Source organism: Asterias amurensis, chromosome 6 (genome assembly GCF_032118995.1).
Source record: "Asterias amurensis chromosome 6, ASM3211899v1".
NCBI lineage: Eukaryota > Metazoa > Echinodermata > Asteroidea > Forcipulatida > Asteriidae > Asterias > Asterias amurensis.
Window position 1 is genome coordinate 22740102 of NC_092653.1, and position 19137 is coordinate 22759238.

The following is a 19137-nucleotide window of genomic DNA, read 5'->3' on the forward strand; positions in this document are numbered from 1 at the left end:
CTTGGCAAGTACTCTGCCTCTGCTAGGCTCAAAATGACATGACTGTTGGTAAGGCATTTTTTCCTGGAGGCAAGTTATTTCCTGATGGGTAAGTTACTTGTATAGGCTGTTATAAACACTACAATCTAAGGTGTCTTCTAATATTGAAAACAGTCGAGTGAAGATACAAGGATGGGAAAGTGCACAAATTAATACTTGCTACATACAACAGTTCTAATAAAAACCCTAGGCTAAAATGCTATCCTGCAACGAGAAAATGTACACAATTTCTTTGCAGACATATTGTACATGAATCATTCAAACATTCGCAAACAAATAACGAGGATATATCTTGGTTTTTCTTCTCAAATAAATCACAAAAAGTCAATGCAGTTCATAGAGAAAAAAATATTGGCTCAAAAAAAAGTTTATGGGTAATATACTCTGTCAATACTTGGTTTATTATTAGGCGTAATTACAAAATATAATATGAACATTCATTTTCACATATTATACAGCATTAAACATTAACTACATACAATTGCATAGAAATGTTAAGTCTACATTAAAGAATAGAATAAGCTGTTAAGTTCCGCCTCTTAATTAATTTTATCAATCACAATTACAAAAGCACAAAAACATCTGATGGGAGACTGCCACCATAGGGTTCGATATATCACTTGGAAGAGCACCAGGCATTTAAATCTGGAGGTTGCAGGTTTGAATCCTACTCAAATCCAACAATACCCATTCTTGTGTAACACACATCATTCATAGAGAAGTCTCTTTTTTGCTTTAAGATGAAAATAGGGAAGTTATAAGAAAGTAGTGACAACACATTGTGTCTTTGTATACCCAAAATGAATTTAAATGTAAAATTACTCAATCAATTTCCCTTTAGATTCAAGGGAATAAAAAGAGCGGTAACAAGGTCTTTAAACGGCTGTTCAAAACTGACAGGATCATGCAATAAGAAGCATTTGGATTAGGGTTTGTGTTAGAGTTATGATTATATTCAGAAAAATACATTAGGGGTGTATTAAGAACATAGGTGTGTGACCATTGAAATTTGCTGGAAATTTATTTACTTTTTTGAAAACCAATGATGTACTATGTAAATTCCCTACATGTTCAAGTATTTTGTTCTAAATTTAAAGGATTTACTACCAGCAACAATTTGTAAAAATTACTTCCGGGCTCCTGAATAAATACAAACAACTGTACTGCTTTATTCTAAAGCAAAATGGAAATTGATATTCGATCTAATGTTACAATGTAATACACACACCAAAGAAACCAAATAAACCAAATAAACCTGCAAGATAAAGTAATACTTTACAGAATCTGTATCTTGAAAATGCCTAAATTTGGAAAACAAAAAAGTATTTTAGCATTAATAAGTACACAGGAATTTGACAAATTGTCACCAAAGCTTTTGCTCTTAATAAAAAAATTGTAACCAATTTTATATTAAGGCATTCACACTTCATTTTTTTTGCATACAAATAATTGTTGGTTGCATTTTGCATTTTTTATTTTAATTTTATTTATTATAATTTTTATTTTTATTTTTTATTTATTTTGTACATCAAACAGATATAAAAATGTCTTGATTACACACTGATGAAATGCTTTTTGTTTTAAATATAATAAAACATGTATTGTTTTCTAAATGTCACTTTAATGTGAGGGCTACACTTAACCGATTTGGGCTATCGACCCAGATCAACTGCTGAAACAGGGTTCCCCTTCACAGTCCGTGCGGATGTAGGCATGGGTATCCCAAGGTGTGGGGACAGACGACAAAAGGAAGTCAACGAGGAGACATTTTAGTTTTGGGAAGTGACAAACGAGATATTTTGAAGAACGGTGGTGGAGGATATTCATCCTCAGTTGGGAATTTATTTAACGCCCTTAAGTTTGTATTGAGAATACTGCTGTGGAAACAATGTGCTATTTTTTTCTTTAATTGTAGAGCCTAAGTGGGGCTTAAGATAATCGTGGGGTTTTACTCGAGCTCGAGGGAGATTTGGGGGTTGTAATTAGTAAATACGCAAGTGTGTATAGACTGATTGGTGCTGGAGTTGATTGGTTTTATAATAAAGTATAGTACCAATGCAAGAAATTGTCTTTCACGTATTATTTATTGTAGTTTGAATTCGGGAGGCGGATCGGTTACCCTTTGTTCTGACAATCCACTAGGAGCCTGGCTGGTAGAGCAGAATGCACTACCTTCCTAACACTTTACGAAGAAGTTATGGTTAAGTGCCTTGCTCAAGGGCACAAGTGTCATGACTGGGATTTGAACCCACACTCTGCTGCTGACAACACCAGAGCTTCAGGTTCAGTGATGAACTAGACTGCTCAGCCATGACATGCCTGCCTAGAGCACGCAGTAGGTCAAAAAGTATCATTTTTTTTACACCTGAAGAAAATAACAGCTACATGTACCCTTTGTTCACAAGGCAGACATACAAAATTCTCTGAATTCACATTAAAGTCTGCAATTTCTCATCTCGAGTTTCTTGCAATACTGGTGATCTTTATAATCATTATGTAGCTAAGGTTGGAATGAAGTAAGTTTTATAATAAGTAGCACATTTATTTAATATTGAAAAACGTTTTACTCTTTGAGCATGAGTTTTGTACTTCTTTTTGGTCCATGGATACAGTGGTCTTTATATTTTGTGGCTACAGTTGGAATGAAAGTCCATTGATGATGCATCAATGTTAAGTTTTATATAGGCCTATAGAACATTTACTTTTGAGAGTGTGTTGGCAGCTTTTAGGATATCACTTCTTTTTGGTCCATGTATAACAGTTGTCTTCATATTTTGTGGCTACAGCTGGAACGGAAGTCCATTGATTGTACATTAATGAGAATTCAGAAGAACAAACAACTTAAAAACAGGTTTTGGAAATGTTGCCAGATTTTTAAGCATAGAATCGGTCAGTTGGAATGGAATTGATGTGCAAAACAGAGAGTCTCAAATTAACTTGTTAAGGAAGTGATCGTTTAGGAATTGAAGTTCCAATACTTTCACTACAGCAGTAACTCATGTTTCGAGATTAAGTTATTTTTTAAGACACCTAAGTGAAGACATGTTTGAGAGAAATCTGCGACGAGGAATGGTGCTTGAATTTGGAGAACAGTTTTCAGCAAGAAAACTGTGCCAACAACTATTCCTCTTTGTATTAGGATGAAGTTTGTATTTTGAACTTTGGGATTTGAGAAATAACCCTAAAGATTTCAAGAAATTCTCTACTAGCCAAAACTTTACTGGCCAGAGAACTGTTTTTGACAGACCAATATCTACAATTATTTCTCTCTGTTTTGTACCGGTTTAGAATAAATTTGTGCTTTGAGATTTTTGAGATGTTTTTAAATATTGAGATCTATAACCCTTACAATCCCAAATCCGTCTATATCCAATAGCCAAAGTGAAGGATTCAGAAGGACTAAGGCAAAACAAAGGATATTGGAGGAATTGGGCCACACACTAGCCAAACTGTATAGTCTGTTAGGGTTAATACCATCTAAACAATACAATACTGGGCAATACAAAAAAATATTTACATGCTATCTGCTGAAGATTTATAAATAAATACTTCAGACGAGAGTTGTACTGGGTCTGTACTCCCTCTCAATGGCTAAGCCGTCGATTTCACCAAACTCTTCCAGTCTTAGTATTAATCTAGGATTAAAACGAGTTAAGTTCTGTAACCTTAGACGTTAGGATGGGTTGAGCCCATCTTAATCTAGGACGAGTTACTCGTCATCTAGGACGAGTTACTCGTCCTAACTCGTTTCATGAAATCGGTTGCAGGCAACAGCACAACACCTTTGTTATTGCTTTTTCTTTCTTTCTTTTTTTTCTTCTAATTCTTCTGCGCAGTAATTGTCCGCAGTAATTGTTTTTTTCAAACTCCTTTTTTCTTTTGAAATTATAATTTTTTTTTAAGTTAAGTCCAAACAGGCTGAGACATGAACAATTACATTAACACATATATCAGTTGGTTTTCAAAAATACAAAAAATATACTGAAAAATTAGATATCTTTATATTAATTGGATTAAGCTTTTGAACATTGCATAATACTTCTGTTTGCTATATTACAACACAACCATAGAGAAAAGAGGAAAAACAAACTACATAATATAGTTTTTTCTTCTTCTATTTTCTCATCTACTTCTTGGAATACTACTTTTAGCTGACAATCATGAATTAGAAGTTATCTAAATCACTTGTGGATGTCAACTAATTACCTGTTGGTTTCTTGATATTCCTTGGGTCGATTTCACAAAAAGTTAGGACTAGTCCTAACTTAGGACTAGTCCTAGGAGAGTCCTACAAATTGCATGGATAGTCCTAAGTTAGGGCGAGTAACTGGTCCTAACTCGAGATAAGACTAGTCCTAACTCTTTGTGAAATCCACCCGATTACTTGATGGAATATTAGCAGAAGAGTTTGGTTCTCATTACTTCAGAGATCCACATGAGTTGTTGATCTTTTATATCCGCTAAATATTTGTTGGTTTTCTGCCATCACTGGGTTCTGTTGACTTGTAGTTTGACGGTATGCTGACAATAGTGGATAAGTCCGTATCAGTGCGAGAGCCCACAAAATCAGTGGATGCTTTTTCCTTCAAGTTCGAAGGTGATTCAAAGTAGTATAAATCACTCACAAAGAAAGCCTACGGAAAGAGAAAAAAACACACACACAAGGAAAATGAGTCACCACTTTAAACATATTTTAGGAACAACAACTTAGGACAAATTCTTCATCTGTTCACTACATGAAAGCTCCATTACAGAAAGAGGCCAGAATAATACATCCTTTTCATCTGACGACTAACACCTGTTATCTCTATGTAATTCCTATTCCAAACATTGGCTGCTAACCAGGGTAGTTAAAGAAATTTCCAAGTTTGGCCACAAAAACTCGGAAAGTGTATTTTCCATGACATGCATGAGCCGTTGTGTTTTATACATTAAATGAGCATAAAAACTTATAAAATGAATGAGCAGTTAATCTGCAAGAGGCAGTCAGCAGCCGTACTGATTTGTGCATGATCTAATTAAGTCCACTGTTTGGAAAAGGAATTACAGAGGGATAAAAACTGTGTGAGTTGCTAGAGGAAAAAGATGTTTCATTTTTATCTCTTGCTTCAATGGCTGAGCTTTCTAGTATTGAGCTCCAAAATATGCAAAAGAAATTTTACAAAATCTATACAAACTGACAAACAACTTTCAATTAGTCAAGAGCAAAACATGAGCAATCAACTCAGAGAATAAGCCATTTGCTGGTTGGATTTGAATAAAGTCCGGTACTTTGACTTGCATAGTCACAATGTACTGCTTACATTTGAATTCCTCAGACTATAGAGACAGTTGCTATGTCAAATGGTTGGGGCAAGCCTTTGTATAGCAACCTCCAGATGAGCAAACCTGTGTACCATTGTGCCATACACATCCATTCAGAGTTGTGTATGGGTGTTCACCGTCTCGTAACTATGTAAAAGCTTGCCCCTAATCATGTGACATAGCAACTGTCTCGATAGTCTGAGGAATCAAAGTTTAACTGCTAACTTGTGATCAAGCACGTCATTGTACCAGACAATATTCAAATCTTAATTTTGATTTTTTTTACCCATATACACCGAAGTTAATACATTGTAGCACTGTATACATGGTACTTACCCAAGTTCTCTGAATTTTAAAAATTACAGGCATATTACTCGGGTGGGATTCGACCCACGACCTTTGCAATTCTAGAGCAGTGTCATACCAACTAGACCACCAAGATTGCCTGGTGGCTAGAGGCAGTTCGAATCCTATGTTAAGCAGCCGGTACTGCAAGCAATTTAATAGATATTAATATTCAAATCTTACATGCAAATGGCTCATTACAAAACCATAGTTTAAAGCCATTGGACCCTTTCGGTACAGAAGAAAAAAAAAAGTTCACAGATTTACAAATAATTTACAGGGTTTACAGAAGGTAATGGTGAAAGACTTCTCTTGAAATATTAGTCCATGAAATGCTTTACTTTTTGAGAAAACGGTAAAACAATATAAATTATCGTTGATTACGGAGTTGTTATAAACACATGTCATGACACGGCGAAACGCGCGACAACAGGAGTGGGTTTTCCCGTTATTTTCTCCCGACTCCGATGTCCAATTGAGCCTAAATTTCCACAGGATTGTTATTTTATATATAAGTTGTGATACACGAAGTGTGGGACTTGGACAATACTGTTTACCGAAAGTGTATAATGGCTTTAAACTCACCACAAAAACGGCGATGGCAGTGCCAAGAAAGAAGCCACAGACGACGTCACTAAAGAAGTGTTTGAAGTCAGAGACTCTCGAGGCTGAGATGATCATGGCAAAAGCCACCAGCAGCGATTGAATGAATGGCTTTAGAAGGTAGGGTGAATTCCACACCATACGAAATTGCAAGTAAATCTGAAAAAACGAAGGTAAAGAGGTGTTATACAGACAAGCAACTTTATAATGCAAGAATGAAGGGAAAGAAACCACTAAAATAATAATATTGATAGAAAATACAAAGATACAAATCATAAAGTGAACAAACAAATACACATTAAGGGACACGACAGGTATAATACAATACATACATGTCCACTAATAATTAGGCCTACTAATTATATGGCGAGCTAAAGTAATGAGTCTCAAACAAGTTTTTGAAAAGGTTAAGAACTGTAGCTCCTTTATAATAACTTAAAGTGTTTAAAGTTAAGAGGGATTTAGTGAAAGAATGAAGAGTTTGTGAAAGGATGTAACACAAAAAAGATTTGACAAATTAAGTCTGCTAGTCCCATTGTCGACTATGGAACAGGTCTATCATGGAAAATGAGAAAAAATACATAATGCACGGAACACCAGGAATAAGGAATATCGGAGAAATGTACATTTCGACAATATAAGGAATATTAAAGAACATTCACAGAATATCAGAAATATGGAATATTTTTTTTCTTTCTTATACATTATGGAATATCAGAGAATATGCATGGAAAATCAGGAATATGGAATATCAGAGAATACTTAAGTCTACATTGTGCATTTATGAAGTATCAGGTAATAATATATGGAATGTGCACAAAATATTGTCAGGAATGAGGAACATCAAAATATCATAGAATACCAAGTATACATGAATGTACAATTTGTTTATTCAATATCAGATAATCATGGAATATCAGAGAAAATGTATGGAATATCAGGAAAATTGAATTTATATGGAAAACTAAAGATGTAGGTAATGAATAATTTGTCGAATACCAGAGAAATTTACATAATGGAAAATATGGAATAATGGAATATCAATATCAGAGAATTATCATAAATAATCAGAGAATATAATGAACATCAGAAATATAGCCAAATGGAATATCAAAAAATACATGCATTTAATATCACAAATATGGAAAATACATGAATGAAATATTATAGAATACATGCCAGGCAAATCATGGAAAATGATAAAATATGTACACCTGATTGGCAAGTACCAACCAATATTTCGTGATCCGAATACGCATAGCCTATGCATGGTGTTAACTTTTGATAGAGTCCAAAGGTTCAATTGGAGACTTTGGGACGATAGGGGGCAGCAGACTTACCAGGTAAATTTCCATTGTTTACATAGTGCAGAGCATGCGCACATTACCGAGAACAATGGATTTTACCTGTTAAGTCTGCTGCCACCAAGCGTCCCAAAAGTCTCTCATTAAAAGTCAGTCTGAGGTGGCATAAAACGAGCACCCCAAAACTGACTGAGTAACCATACTTACTGCGAGGTAGATGAAAGAAGAAGCAGCACTAGCAGCATGGCCCGAAGGAAATGACAGTCTGTAATACAGTAATCATAAAAATGTCAGTCAGTGCAAAGAGCATGTTGAGGTTCAATCATTAAACGAGATTAGCCTGCAGAACTAGTGTATGTTTTCAGTTTGTCAGATCAGAAAACAATCCCTCCCAAATTTGGGGCAATGCAACTTGAAGCTAAGGTCTTCGCTAAACGTCGCACTTTTGTTGTGTCGAACTGAAACAGTTGTAAAATTAGGAATTTAATCCGACAAAAGTCGGCACTGCCGTGTAGCACGGCAAGCTCTGTCGTGTATGCGATAGGTGCACGACGCGGTGACAAACGTCGCACTCTTGCCGTGTCGATTCGAAAACATTCGAGTTCGGCTCAGCAAAAGTGCGATGTTTAGCTTAGGCATTACTTGTGAAAACTAAGAACAGAATTGCAGAGCTGCCAACATTTGCACCGTGCAACCAGGGAGATTTTTTACATCAATCTGGGAGATTATTAGAATTACATTCAACAGCTCGAAAAAAAGCTTTTATAATCAGGGAGATATTCTAATGTGTTCATCAGAACATGGAGAGACTGGTTTACATTCAGGGAACTATCTGCAGCTCTGAATTTGGGTGTGAAGTTTACCTGGCATCTAGCAGCGTTGATATGTTTGCCTCTGCCGAGCACTGAAAGTCTTCGACGTAGATATAATAACCATTCGAGTCCTTACACTGAATCATCGCAAAGTCCGGCTGGCACACCGAGAGGAAATGAGGGCGCAATCTTCCCACCATATACTTCAGGACATTGGTCATTGAGAGCGTCATCCCACCTGCAAAGAGGAATGGGGTGTAGCCGGCAAAGAGAGCTGCAAGGTAGCTGTGGACTTTTAGGCATAGGATCTTCACACCGCGGTGGGATGGGACATCTCGCTGGGGCTCACCGAGGCAGTCGAAACGATTGTAGAGGAGAAATTCTATGATCAACATCTTGAAGAAGAAAACAAAGTTCAAAGTGTCAAAACACTTGGATGATTGTCAAGCAAACTATCAAAGGCTCTCAGAGAAAACTTTACTTCACAATATTAATAAAAATTACAACAATAAAGGACATTTTTAAATCACTAGAATCTGCCACAAACTCAGTATATAATAAGTCAATAAAAATCTTCTTCATGCAGGTAGGATTTTAAAATGAAAGTTTTTACATTTTCAGGTAGGGGAGTTCTACAAAGCATTGGGGCTACGAGAACTTCTGTCATTCACAAAATGTGAGTTCTAATCCGAAGGATGAAGCAATAGTTATTTAAGTGTCTTACTTAAGGACAGAGGTGTCCAGACCGGGACACAACACAAACCAACACTCTGCTGGTCAGAAACACCAGGGGTGTGTTTGGGCAACATAACCAATAACTGTTATGGTCATTGGCCAGTGATTATCCAAGGCAAATTGACGTTAATGTTGGTTTACACGGCAGGATCCATAAGTTTGGACGTAAAGCTAAGGGAGTTTGGTTGGTGCTCAAGCAGTAGAAATACAAGTGCCTGCAGGCAATAGAGTTATTATAAGAACTAGAGGGCGTACTGGCCTATATACGCGCCTGGCATGCGCGCAGACGGCCATTTTCTAAGTTGACAAAATAGCCATCTCACAGCGCGTGTTTGTGTGACCATTTTGTAAGTTGGACAAACAGCACTGCGTAAGCGTTCAATAAAAAAACCTCAAACGTGTATTCGTATTCAATGCGCATGCAGAATGGCGCACTTGTCATCTTGCGGTCCCGTCGCGTTTGTGCAAGCAGCATCACCAGTGCACCCTCTACATAGTTCTTATGTATAACTCTATGCTCCAGGCTAAAAAAAAAGGGCCTGAAGACACTCAGGCATCTGATGAGCTAGAGTGCTTTGAGCCGCGGCCATGGCTTCATGAAAAATACTTACAAAAAGCAATGGAATTCCCAGACAGAGTATGAAGGAGAGGAGTGTGCTGAATGTACTGTCCTTGTAGGGGTAGCGTATAGATGCATCATTGCAGTAGAAGCCTCGTTGGAATGAGGTGGTGGGTGTGGCAATCAGCTCTAGGAGGCCACCAGGCAAGACGCCTATGAAAGTGGAGAAAATAAAATAAACACTTATTTTATATCATGTAGTTTATGTTTTATGGAAGTTGGCCTATTAAGCTTGGGCGATATCGATTTATTTTATTCACGATATATCGCCGACAATATATCGCGATATTCGATATAATCGCGATTAATGAAATTTGACATCATCAGTCTTAAAACTCCAAGTGAAAGTTGTAGAAGAGACAGTCCTAGTATAAGAGAGGTGTTCTAATGACCTATTCTTCTGGTTTTACTCCAAACCTATGGGGTATCAGCTAGCAAATACATCGTGATATTTAATCGATATATCGATATATCGCAATTATCGCGATTATCGCGATATATCGCGATATATCGATATTTTGATTAAAACCAAATCCATCCGATATCGAAATCGTGTCCAAATTAATATTGCGATATTCGATAATATCGTGATATCGCCCAAGCTTATGGCCTATAAACAAGGCTTAAAGGAACACGTTGCCTTGGATCGAACGAGTTGGTATAAAAAGCGTTTGTAACCCTTTTTTATAAAATGCATATGGTTGGAAAGATATTTTAAAAGTAGAATACAATGATCCACACAAGTTTGCCTCGAAATTGCGTGGTTGTCCTTTTACTGTGCGAACTAAACTAACACGGCCGGCCATTTATGGGAGTCAAAACTTTGACTCCCATAAATGGCCGACCGTGTTAGTCGACTTTTACAACATCTTTCTACCCATATGCATTTAAAAAAAAAACGTTTACAAACGCTTTTCAAAGACCAACTCGACCGATCCAAGGCAACGTGTTCCTTAAAAGCCAATCTTGAAATTTCTTCCAATACGTACACTCAGAGGAGTTATCTCTTTATAGTCATATTTGGGTGCAAATGTGCTAGGTCACATGGACAAATCAAACGAAATACGCTGCAAACTTTATAAAGAGATAATGAAATCCCTTTATAAAGAGAAGGGATCACTGAAAACACACCAACAAAGGCGATGACCAGGGGCCATGATGGCAATTGCCTCACGGAGTTACTGTCCTAAAGGTGTGGGTTTACTGTAATGTACATCTGTCTCAGAGTACTTTTGTTAAGAATTTGAGCTATCAATATATACATGTATATAGGCCTATGCCAACATTTTCAGAGTGCACCCAACTTAAAATAAGGAGAAAACAGAATGTCGGTCTCATCAATATGTTGTAGGCCCTCAAAATGTTAAACTACATACATGTACATGTAGGCCTATATTATTATAGACTGATTTGGAAGCTGAGATAGTGTTAAATTTTGCCCACTTGTGTTCTTGGGTTATTGACTTCCAACTTGAGGTATTTTGGATGACAAAGGCCCTGAAATAAAGTGTTGTAGTGTATTTGTCGATAGGTGTAGGGCCATTTTACAACATTGATGCTCAGGCGTTTGTAAAATTTAAGTTGTGTAGGGGTTTAAATGAGAATTTGATGAGCCCTGGGACTCCCCGTATCAAATTGAGTAGAAAATACAAAAGTTAAAGAGTCAATGAATAAATTCCCCTTTACTGTAAAAAGCTGCGAGACTTGTAAGTTTTTTTATGTATTTTTTAAAATATTACAGCATTTTGTAGGCCCTATGCTAAGGGAGTTTATTTAGTGCTGTGCACCATTAAAACTGTTCACTGTTGACTGAACAAACACAATGCTAGATCAACATTTGACTTATGGCATGTATTGGCATTACTGCAGTACCAGTGTACCCTGTAGTATGGTAGAGGTTATCTCATAATAAAGTTTACTCGTCTTCTTGTGTAAACATTACTGGTCAAGTCAATAAACGTAGGTGTGAACCAAAAGGGATTAAATTACTGTTGAAGTGGTCTTTAAACTACTATAGCCATAAATAGTAATTAAAGACGCTATGTCAGATTTTTGGCCCCAAACATTAAAAAATAGATTTTTTAAAGTGAATGGTATTTCAAAGAGTATCACCCGCTCTAACAAAAAAAAGTTTAACTGTTACTTTTAATGGTCAGGAACCATGACAAAAATTTAAAGCGTATCTTATAAAACACATAAGAATTGGTCACGTGATATATTGTCGGGATCCCGACAAAAACTAATTTTGAGCACTTTCTTTCACTGCTACTTTTTCGAGCAATGGCTCAAATGAAAGCTTGTAACTTTCTCGACCCCCCATCAAAATACCTATTGAATTTTAAATCAAAATTTTTGAGTCAAATCGGCCAAAAATCTGACATAGCATCTTTAAACCATGGAGGTATGTAAAATATGCATAGAGCTAGTCTTGGTGCAAGACGTTTCTCGTTTCCTTTTCACAAACACCGCGGCTAATTCACCGCGCGCAACGACTCACCTGACTTATAGTCCACTCACCGCCGGAGAGTGGACTTATAAGTCATGTGAGTCGTTGCGCGCGGTGTCGGTGAATTGGCCGCGGTGTGTGTGATATAAGGAAACGAGAAACGTCTTGCACCAAGACTAGCATAGAGCGTGATAAGTATGCAATCATGCCTTTCAAAGTGTTTACGCCGACAACCAAAGGTGGAGTGCAAACATGTACTTTCTCTTTTAAAACAAAATGATAGTAAGTTGGTAAGGAGCACCAGCGCCTAGACCAGGGGCAACAGAATTGCACACAATTCCGAAAGTTCTTTTCTTTAAAAAAAACTGTGTATGTACACATTTGGAAAATATAATAATTTTCAGCCTGTTGAACAGGGTGGGAATTATTTTGTTTCTTCCAAAGCTATACCTTGTCCAACACTTTTCTGCAGGGCAAACAGTATGCACAAGCAAACTTTACAGATCAACAGTCACACTTATTTACATGAACTTTTTTGGCCTTGAATAACAGGATGTTGCATATTGTGTCACAGAAGCATTGTGTTTAAAAACAGCCACCCCATATACATGAAGAAGACTGTGTTGATAAAACCATAGAGGTCTCTGTCCTTCCTCTATGATAAAACTTGCGTAACTTTGGCCGAGTGGATAAAGAGCACCGAACTAATTAAGCTCTGAGGCTTCAGTTCAGCAGACACTTTTAACTATAATTGCTTCTCTCCACCCAGGGGGTAAATGGGTACCTGCGAGGGCAGAGATGGTTCTTGTGATTGGTTTAGCCGAGTAGCCCATATATTGCGCACAGGCTATATACTCCCCAGGGAGCTGAGATGGGTTAAGGAATGACTTAAGTGACAAGGGGTAACAATGTTGGAAGCGCTTTGAGACACCCCTCGGGCGTGAATAGCGCTATGTAAATTATTATTATTGTAACGCTGATTTAAAGACACTGGACACTATTGGTAATTGTTAAAGACTAGCCTTCACAGTTGCTGTATCTCAACATATGCATAAAATGACAAACCTGTGAAAACTTGAGCTTAATCGGTCATCGAAGTTGCGAGATAATAATGAAAGAAAAATAACCCTTGTCACACGAAGTTGTGTGCATTTAGATGGTTGATTTCGAGACTTCAAGTTCTAAATCTGAGGTCTCGAAATCAAATTCGTGGAAAATTACTTCTTTCACCAAAACTATGGCACTTCAGAGGGAGCCGTTTCTCACAGTGTTTTATACTATCAACCTCTCCCCATTACTCGTCACCAAGTAAGGTTTTATGCCAACAATTATTTTGAGTAATTACCAACAGTGTCCAATGCCTTTAACAAGTGTCATGCACGATCATTGGTCCTTGGGAAAAAAGTTACACCATTTTATTGAGTACAAGGACTGATGACCACATGGGTCAGCCCTTGGTCACATGGTGTAGGTTTTTTCTGGCCTCCATTTTAGGCCTGAATACTGTGACCTGTAAAACAAAAACAAACTAAGAACGCCTTAATAAAAACTAGAGCACTTTGAGACACCAGGGCCCAATTTCATAGAGCTGCTTAAGCACAAATTTTGCTTCAGCAAAAAAATCCTTGCTTAGTAAAATCATACTACCGGCCAAGACTCCACTCAATTGTTATGCTAAGTGAACAACAGCTAAATACCAGTCACAATCAATGTGTATGACATAAAAATTTTGCCAGTAACATGTGTAAAATAAGCGAGCTGTTTTTGTGCTTTTAAAGCAAATTTTTTGCTTAAGCAGCTCCATGGGCTTGCTTACACACAAAAATAGCTTGATAAATTTTACACACGTTACTGGCCAAAATTTCATGACATATATTGCATGTGACTGGTATTTAGCTGTTGTTTACTTAGAATAACAATTGAGTGGATTCTTGGCCGGTAATCTGATTTTACTAAGCAAGGATTTTTTTTGCTTAAGCAAAATTATGTGCTTAAGCAGCTCTATGAAATTGGGCCCTGTTGGATGTGAAAAAGCTCTCAAGAACTGCGATTTGTCTTCATCATAGCACATATCTGAGACCCTACAGGCCAAGGTTTTGCTCTAAATAACTGAGCCTATTCTCACAGGGTCATCAAGTGATTTAACCCTAACACTACAGGAAGCAACTCAGTTCATGACAGGGCACTTATTATTACAGATCTGTCGATCAGTTGAATCCTTGACCAGAATTATCTTGACATGTATGTGCAGTACTAGTTCTTTTAATTTTAAAACAAAACTGATTTCTTATATTCAGGGGTGCGAGTCGTTACTAACGAAAAAGTCTGAAACTTGGATACAAATTCAAAGGTACGTTGAAATGATGGCATTTCTACCGCTTGGTAACCCCTGGGGTTATAGATTCCAAGGAGCTTTTGGAAACAGTATCCAAAGCACTAGAGAAGTAGACCAGTGAGCAGGATTTCTTTATTTGTGGGAACAAACATTGTCTGAATTTCTTCACCAGGCCGACATAAAAAGTCTGAATTCAGCCATAAGTCTGAACAATCTCATCCCTGTATATTGCTTAACTTCAAGGGAAAGGTTTGAAATTGAAAAGCTTTAGAAGTTAAACACATTTACAGTAGTAAATCTTCAAAAGTATGTGTTTGGAAAAACATAAGACTGGAGAGGACTTACATATAGACCTGCATTTATTTGGTTGAGGAGTTTACTGGCAAAGTCTTCCAAATTAAAATGACTGAAATCCGAAGACCATACAGAATACTGAACCCCAACCAACCCTCTCCCGACAGCTTTTGATTCACTTTCTGCTGTTCGCATGCAGACAGAAAGCATTTTTTAATAGTTTTTGGGGGGTAAGTATAAATTATTTTACTACTTTTTGGTTATTTGTACGGATAAAGTGTTGTTTATTTGTTTGTTTGTTTGAATGATCTTCCCATCAAGGGAACTCTGCAAACTCTCACAAAGGGATATAAACACCAAGCTGGCAACAGCCAATCTCTCTCATAGCAACATTGGTTTAACTCACGAAATTGTGATTCAGTAAATAACTAGACGACACGACAATATTTATTCTACTAGTCATTGTGTAATCAGCGGTTAGCTGATTAAAGGCCTAAAATTTAAAGACCTAAAACAAAAACCTTTCAAATGGTGTAATTCTTGGGGGTTATTTCGTGCCCTCTTTAACCAGTGGTTCCCTTGGTGTTTGACCTGGAGAGTTTGAAAGTGAGATGACTGAAGTTACCCATGGTAGTGAAACTACCACATGTGAAACTGACTTGTCAAGTGAGTAATAGGAACCCTGCTGTGAATAGAAAGTGATTCTAGTTTACAAGTGGCCCACTCAGACTGTGCTCTCAGACTAAACACAAGCAACAGACTTGTAAATAAAATCAAGGTCCTTCGTATCCTAGGCAACTAAAACAATTGAAAGTGTTTTCAATGTGTAGTAATATAGATCTGTTCATTAGATTAGCAGGAATTGTCTTTACATACAGGCCCCAATTTCATAGAGTTGCTTTAAAGGGACAGTAACTTGCTTTAAAGGCACTGGACCTTATTGGTAATATTACTCAAAATAATTATTAGCATAAAACCTTACTAAATATTGGTAATGTACAGTATCACACTCAAGGTTCCGTACTGGTAGTCCTGCTTTTCGCTTAGCAGAAAATTAATCAGCAAGTTATTTGCTAATCAGATCTATGAAATTGGGCACAGGTTGTATTATCTGTGGTGCTTATATCTGGTGCTGTAACTAAAAAATAAAAAAATAAATTACTCCCCTTTTATTTGAACTCTTAAAGAAACCAACAATGGGTGTGGTCCCCTATTGTTATTTCTCACATTTTCTTTCCCAAAATGTTACAAGTGTTTTCTGTTTAATATTTTCTCTAGGGCTATCCATAACACTCAAAATTGACACCAATTGAGTTTTTAAACGCTATAAAATGTTAGTTGATCTTTTGAAGCCATAAAATAATTTATTTATGTGATAATATAAATTCCTTCAACTCAATATTTATTTACAAAAACCACAACCTTATCATTTTTACCAGATCATAAAAAAAATGGAGGAAGACCATTTAATGTAAAAAATACATTGATGACTCGACCCATTTGCCCTAGCCGAGTCTTGCTCAAAGTCTTTCTTTCTCTAAGACCATTTACGTGCAACTAAAGTGTCTGGGTGCCTGGGCAAGGAAAACTGCTTTAAAACAGCCTGGGGAGTTTTTTAAATGTCAAATATAACTATTTTAAAGTTCAACAGGAACATGCAAGTTAGTCACTTGGTTTTAGTTTCTTGATGTTTAAGCAGAGAGAGGAAGTCGGCTTTGATGGGCTTGGAATAAAATCCACACATGGCTTTATACTAAGTTGCCCACCAGCAAGTTTATTATGGAGTAGAATATTTATTATAACAAAGAATCTAACCAAAACCTGGCAGTGAGTTAGTAATAAAGTAAGATTAAAATACTTATTGCTCTTGGGTTTTGTTTTTTCTAGGGGAGTCGAGTTTGTCTTGTTTAGAACTAGTTTTAAAACAACATTGTTTACAGGGCCATTTGAAACACAGGTCGGTTAAAAGTGAATGCACAATTTAATGTGTGGACCATCATTCATTACAAATGTAACCTTATGTGTGAATGAAATAATAGGCACATCCGTTTACCATTATGAACATTATTAACCAAATAAATTGTTTCCTGTTCCAATATTAACAGCGCCAATAACCAATGTAAGTATTTTATCAAGGTCAAAGTTTACACTGGACCACACTACATGGCAAAGGCCAGTGATTGTATCATCGGACCAGTAACCAGACAAGTCCAGCAGTCTTGAGCTTTTGTTCAAATCTTGACAGTTAGTCTGTTACTAAAAACATAGGCCTAATTCTGTAGATTGCTAAAGCATTCTTACACATACAAATTTAGGTAAAATGTTATAAACCTGTGTGCCTTTTCAAATTCAAACAGTTCAACTGTTTAAAAACTGTGAAGGGATTTTTCCTTCTCATACACATTTCAATTCTGGTCAGTTACAGAATAAGTTCTGGTCCAATAAATATTTTGAGCTACAAGCCGTGCAATCAAGTATTGTTGGTTTCCCCACCCCCAAGTTGGGGCCCTGGGAACATTATCAAGAGGTTTATCGCATACCACTGGATTCAAGGAATCAACAGTGTTTGACAGATGATGTTTCACAAAAGAGACTGTTTAATATTGATTTTTTGAAAATGACTTGAGGGACCCGGTATGGATGTTCATGAAATACATGTACATTCCTAAAAAGTTTGTGTAGATAGTTTGTATATACAAGATATAGGCCTAGCGTGTGAATATTGAATAGTTAGTGTGTGTACTGTATCACATACAAAAAGGCAATGTCTCTTTTGCTGAGATGATCTGAAAGAGAAAGTTTGTGTCAGATATTGTCTAGACAGGCCCCCTCATTCAAATGGTAGGCCCCCTCATTCAAATGGTAGGCCCCCTAATCCTACAGTAAAACATTGTATTGTTTTGCGCTTGACAATTTTTTTTTTTTTTAGTTCTTGTTCCTCCATGGTTCTTCAAACCTTAATTTCTGAGAATTGTAGTATCTGTAAAACTGTGTCTGAAAGCACGGAAAGGCAATTGAAATGTCCTGGGTGGGGAGACTACATTGTAAGTGACGTAGCCGCAATATAACGGCTTTTAAATTGGTTTCACTTCCCCTTTCAGTATGTAGAATAAATTTTAAAGTCAATGGATATATTATTGTTTAAATCAAAACTTAAGGTTGGTCATATGAGGTGCAAAGTAATTATGGGAAAAAAGGGGGAAAAAAAGAATATATTTATAATTAAACAACAACATTTATTACTGGACATCGTTAATTCTAAATGCCAACCCCCGTTAATATCAATGAAGACTCCTTACATCTGATACTACATGTACCGGTAGTTGAATTAAAACAAAAAAAATTAACATTGATTTTTTAACTTCTGATTTGATTTGGAACAAGATCCAAACATTAGCAGACATAAAGATCACAACATAAATAGAAATACCAGGTAAAACAATTTATAAATGACAAATCGGGCAAAGTTTTCCAGATCCTGCCACCCACTTCAGACAGTAAACTCATTTTCAGTTTCACAGCAGGAAAAGAATGTTGAGTCAACTTGAGTAAATTGGATATTATTTTAAGTTCATACCAAATGAGAAAGTTGGGCAAGGCACAAGCTTTTCATCGAATAGAAATCATTTAGTGGGGAATGCATCATATTGATAATGATTTTATGAAACTGAATGAGTTTTTGCTGAAGTCAGCAACAAGAGCAACTGGTTGCTCTATTCTGTTATGCATTTTAAGAAAACACACCCTCTCCACTCTTCACCAAGAAATATCTAATAATAATAATAATAAACGAAACCATTAGTAGCATGCCATTGCAGTTTATAGAAGAAACAAAGTGACAAACGATGTATACAAATACTTACAAAATATCAAAATGACAAGATTTGACAGGCTTTTCCAAAGTACTCCATTGGTAATTCTAGCCATTTCGCACACGAAAGACGCACGCTCGACTGTTCTTCTGTCAAAAGTCGTCTGCACTGCCTGCTGCACTGCATGCGGTTTTCTGCCCCCTAACAACAACCTGTGAAAAGTCTGCGAGTCGAGAGAGTGTCCGGAATGCTGCTGATAAAAATGCCAGTCAGTGCTGATGATTCGTTTGACGTCAACGAAGTTTCTGGTTTAGTTCCGTCCGCATTGGAAAACCGCAATAAGTCTTTTCGCAGTATTAGTAGTAGCAGGAATTTTCTTCACAAAATTTGTGTTCACTCAACCTTGAATTGCACAACACTAAAATTAGTGGTGGGTAGCACAGCGCCCTCCTGTGGCGAAGATACGAAGACTTTCGACCGTTTTATCAT

The 19137-nt window shown here is 36.8% G+C and overlaps 1 protein-coding gene across 1 annotated transcript; it reads right to left on the minus strand.

Moving 5' to 3' along the window:
• Nucleotides 1-55: 55 nt before the first annotated feature.
• LOC139938746 (phospholipid phosphatase 1-like) lies at nt 56-19048 on the minus strand. Its single transcript, XM_071934365.1, has 6 exons — nt 18700-19048; nt 9754-9914; nt 8459-8802; nt 7803-7860; nt 6274-6450; nt 56-4673 (listed from the first exon to the last, which is right to left on the minus strand). Exons 1-6 carry the CDS (start codon nt 18761-18763, stop codon nt 4500-4502), a joined length of 978 nt encoding a protein of 325 aa, XP_071790466.1. The 5' UTR covers nt 18764-19048; the 3' UTR covers nt 56-4499.
• Nucleotides 19049-19137: the final 89 nt, after the last annotated feature.

Excerpts from the sequence above, each read along its gene's own strand:
- LOC139938746 (XM_071934365.1), bottom strand. The coding sequence starts at position 18,763 with ATGGCTAGAATTACCAATGGAGTACTTTGGAAAAGCCTGTCAAATCTT. Across the intron at positions 6,451-7,802 it reads CTTCTTTCATCTACCTCGCA|ATTTACTTGCAATTTCGTAT; the intron begins GTAAGTATGGTT and ends TCGTTTTTTCAG. Across the intron at positions 4,674-6,273 it reads CTGCCATCGCCGTTTTTGTG|GCTTTCTTTGTGAGTGATTT; the intron begins GTGAGTTTAAAG and ends CTCTTTCCGTAG.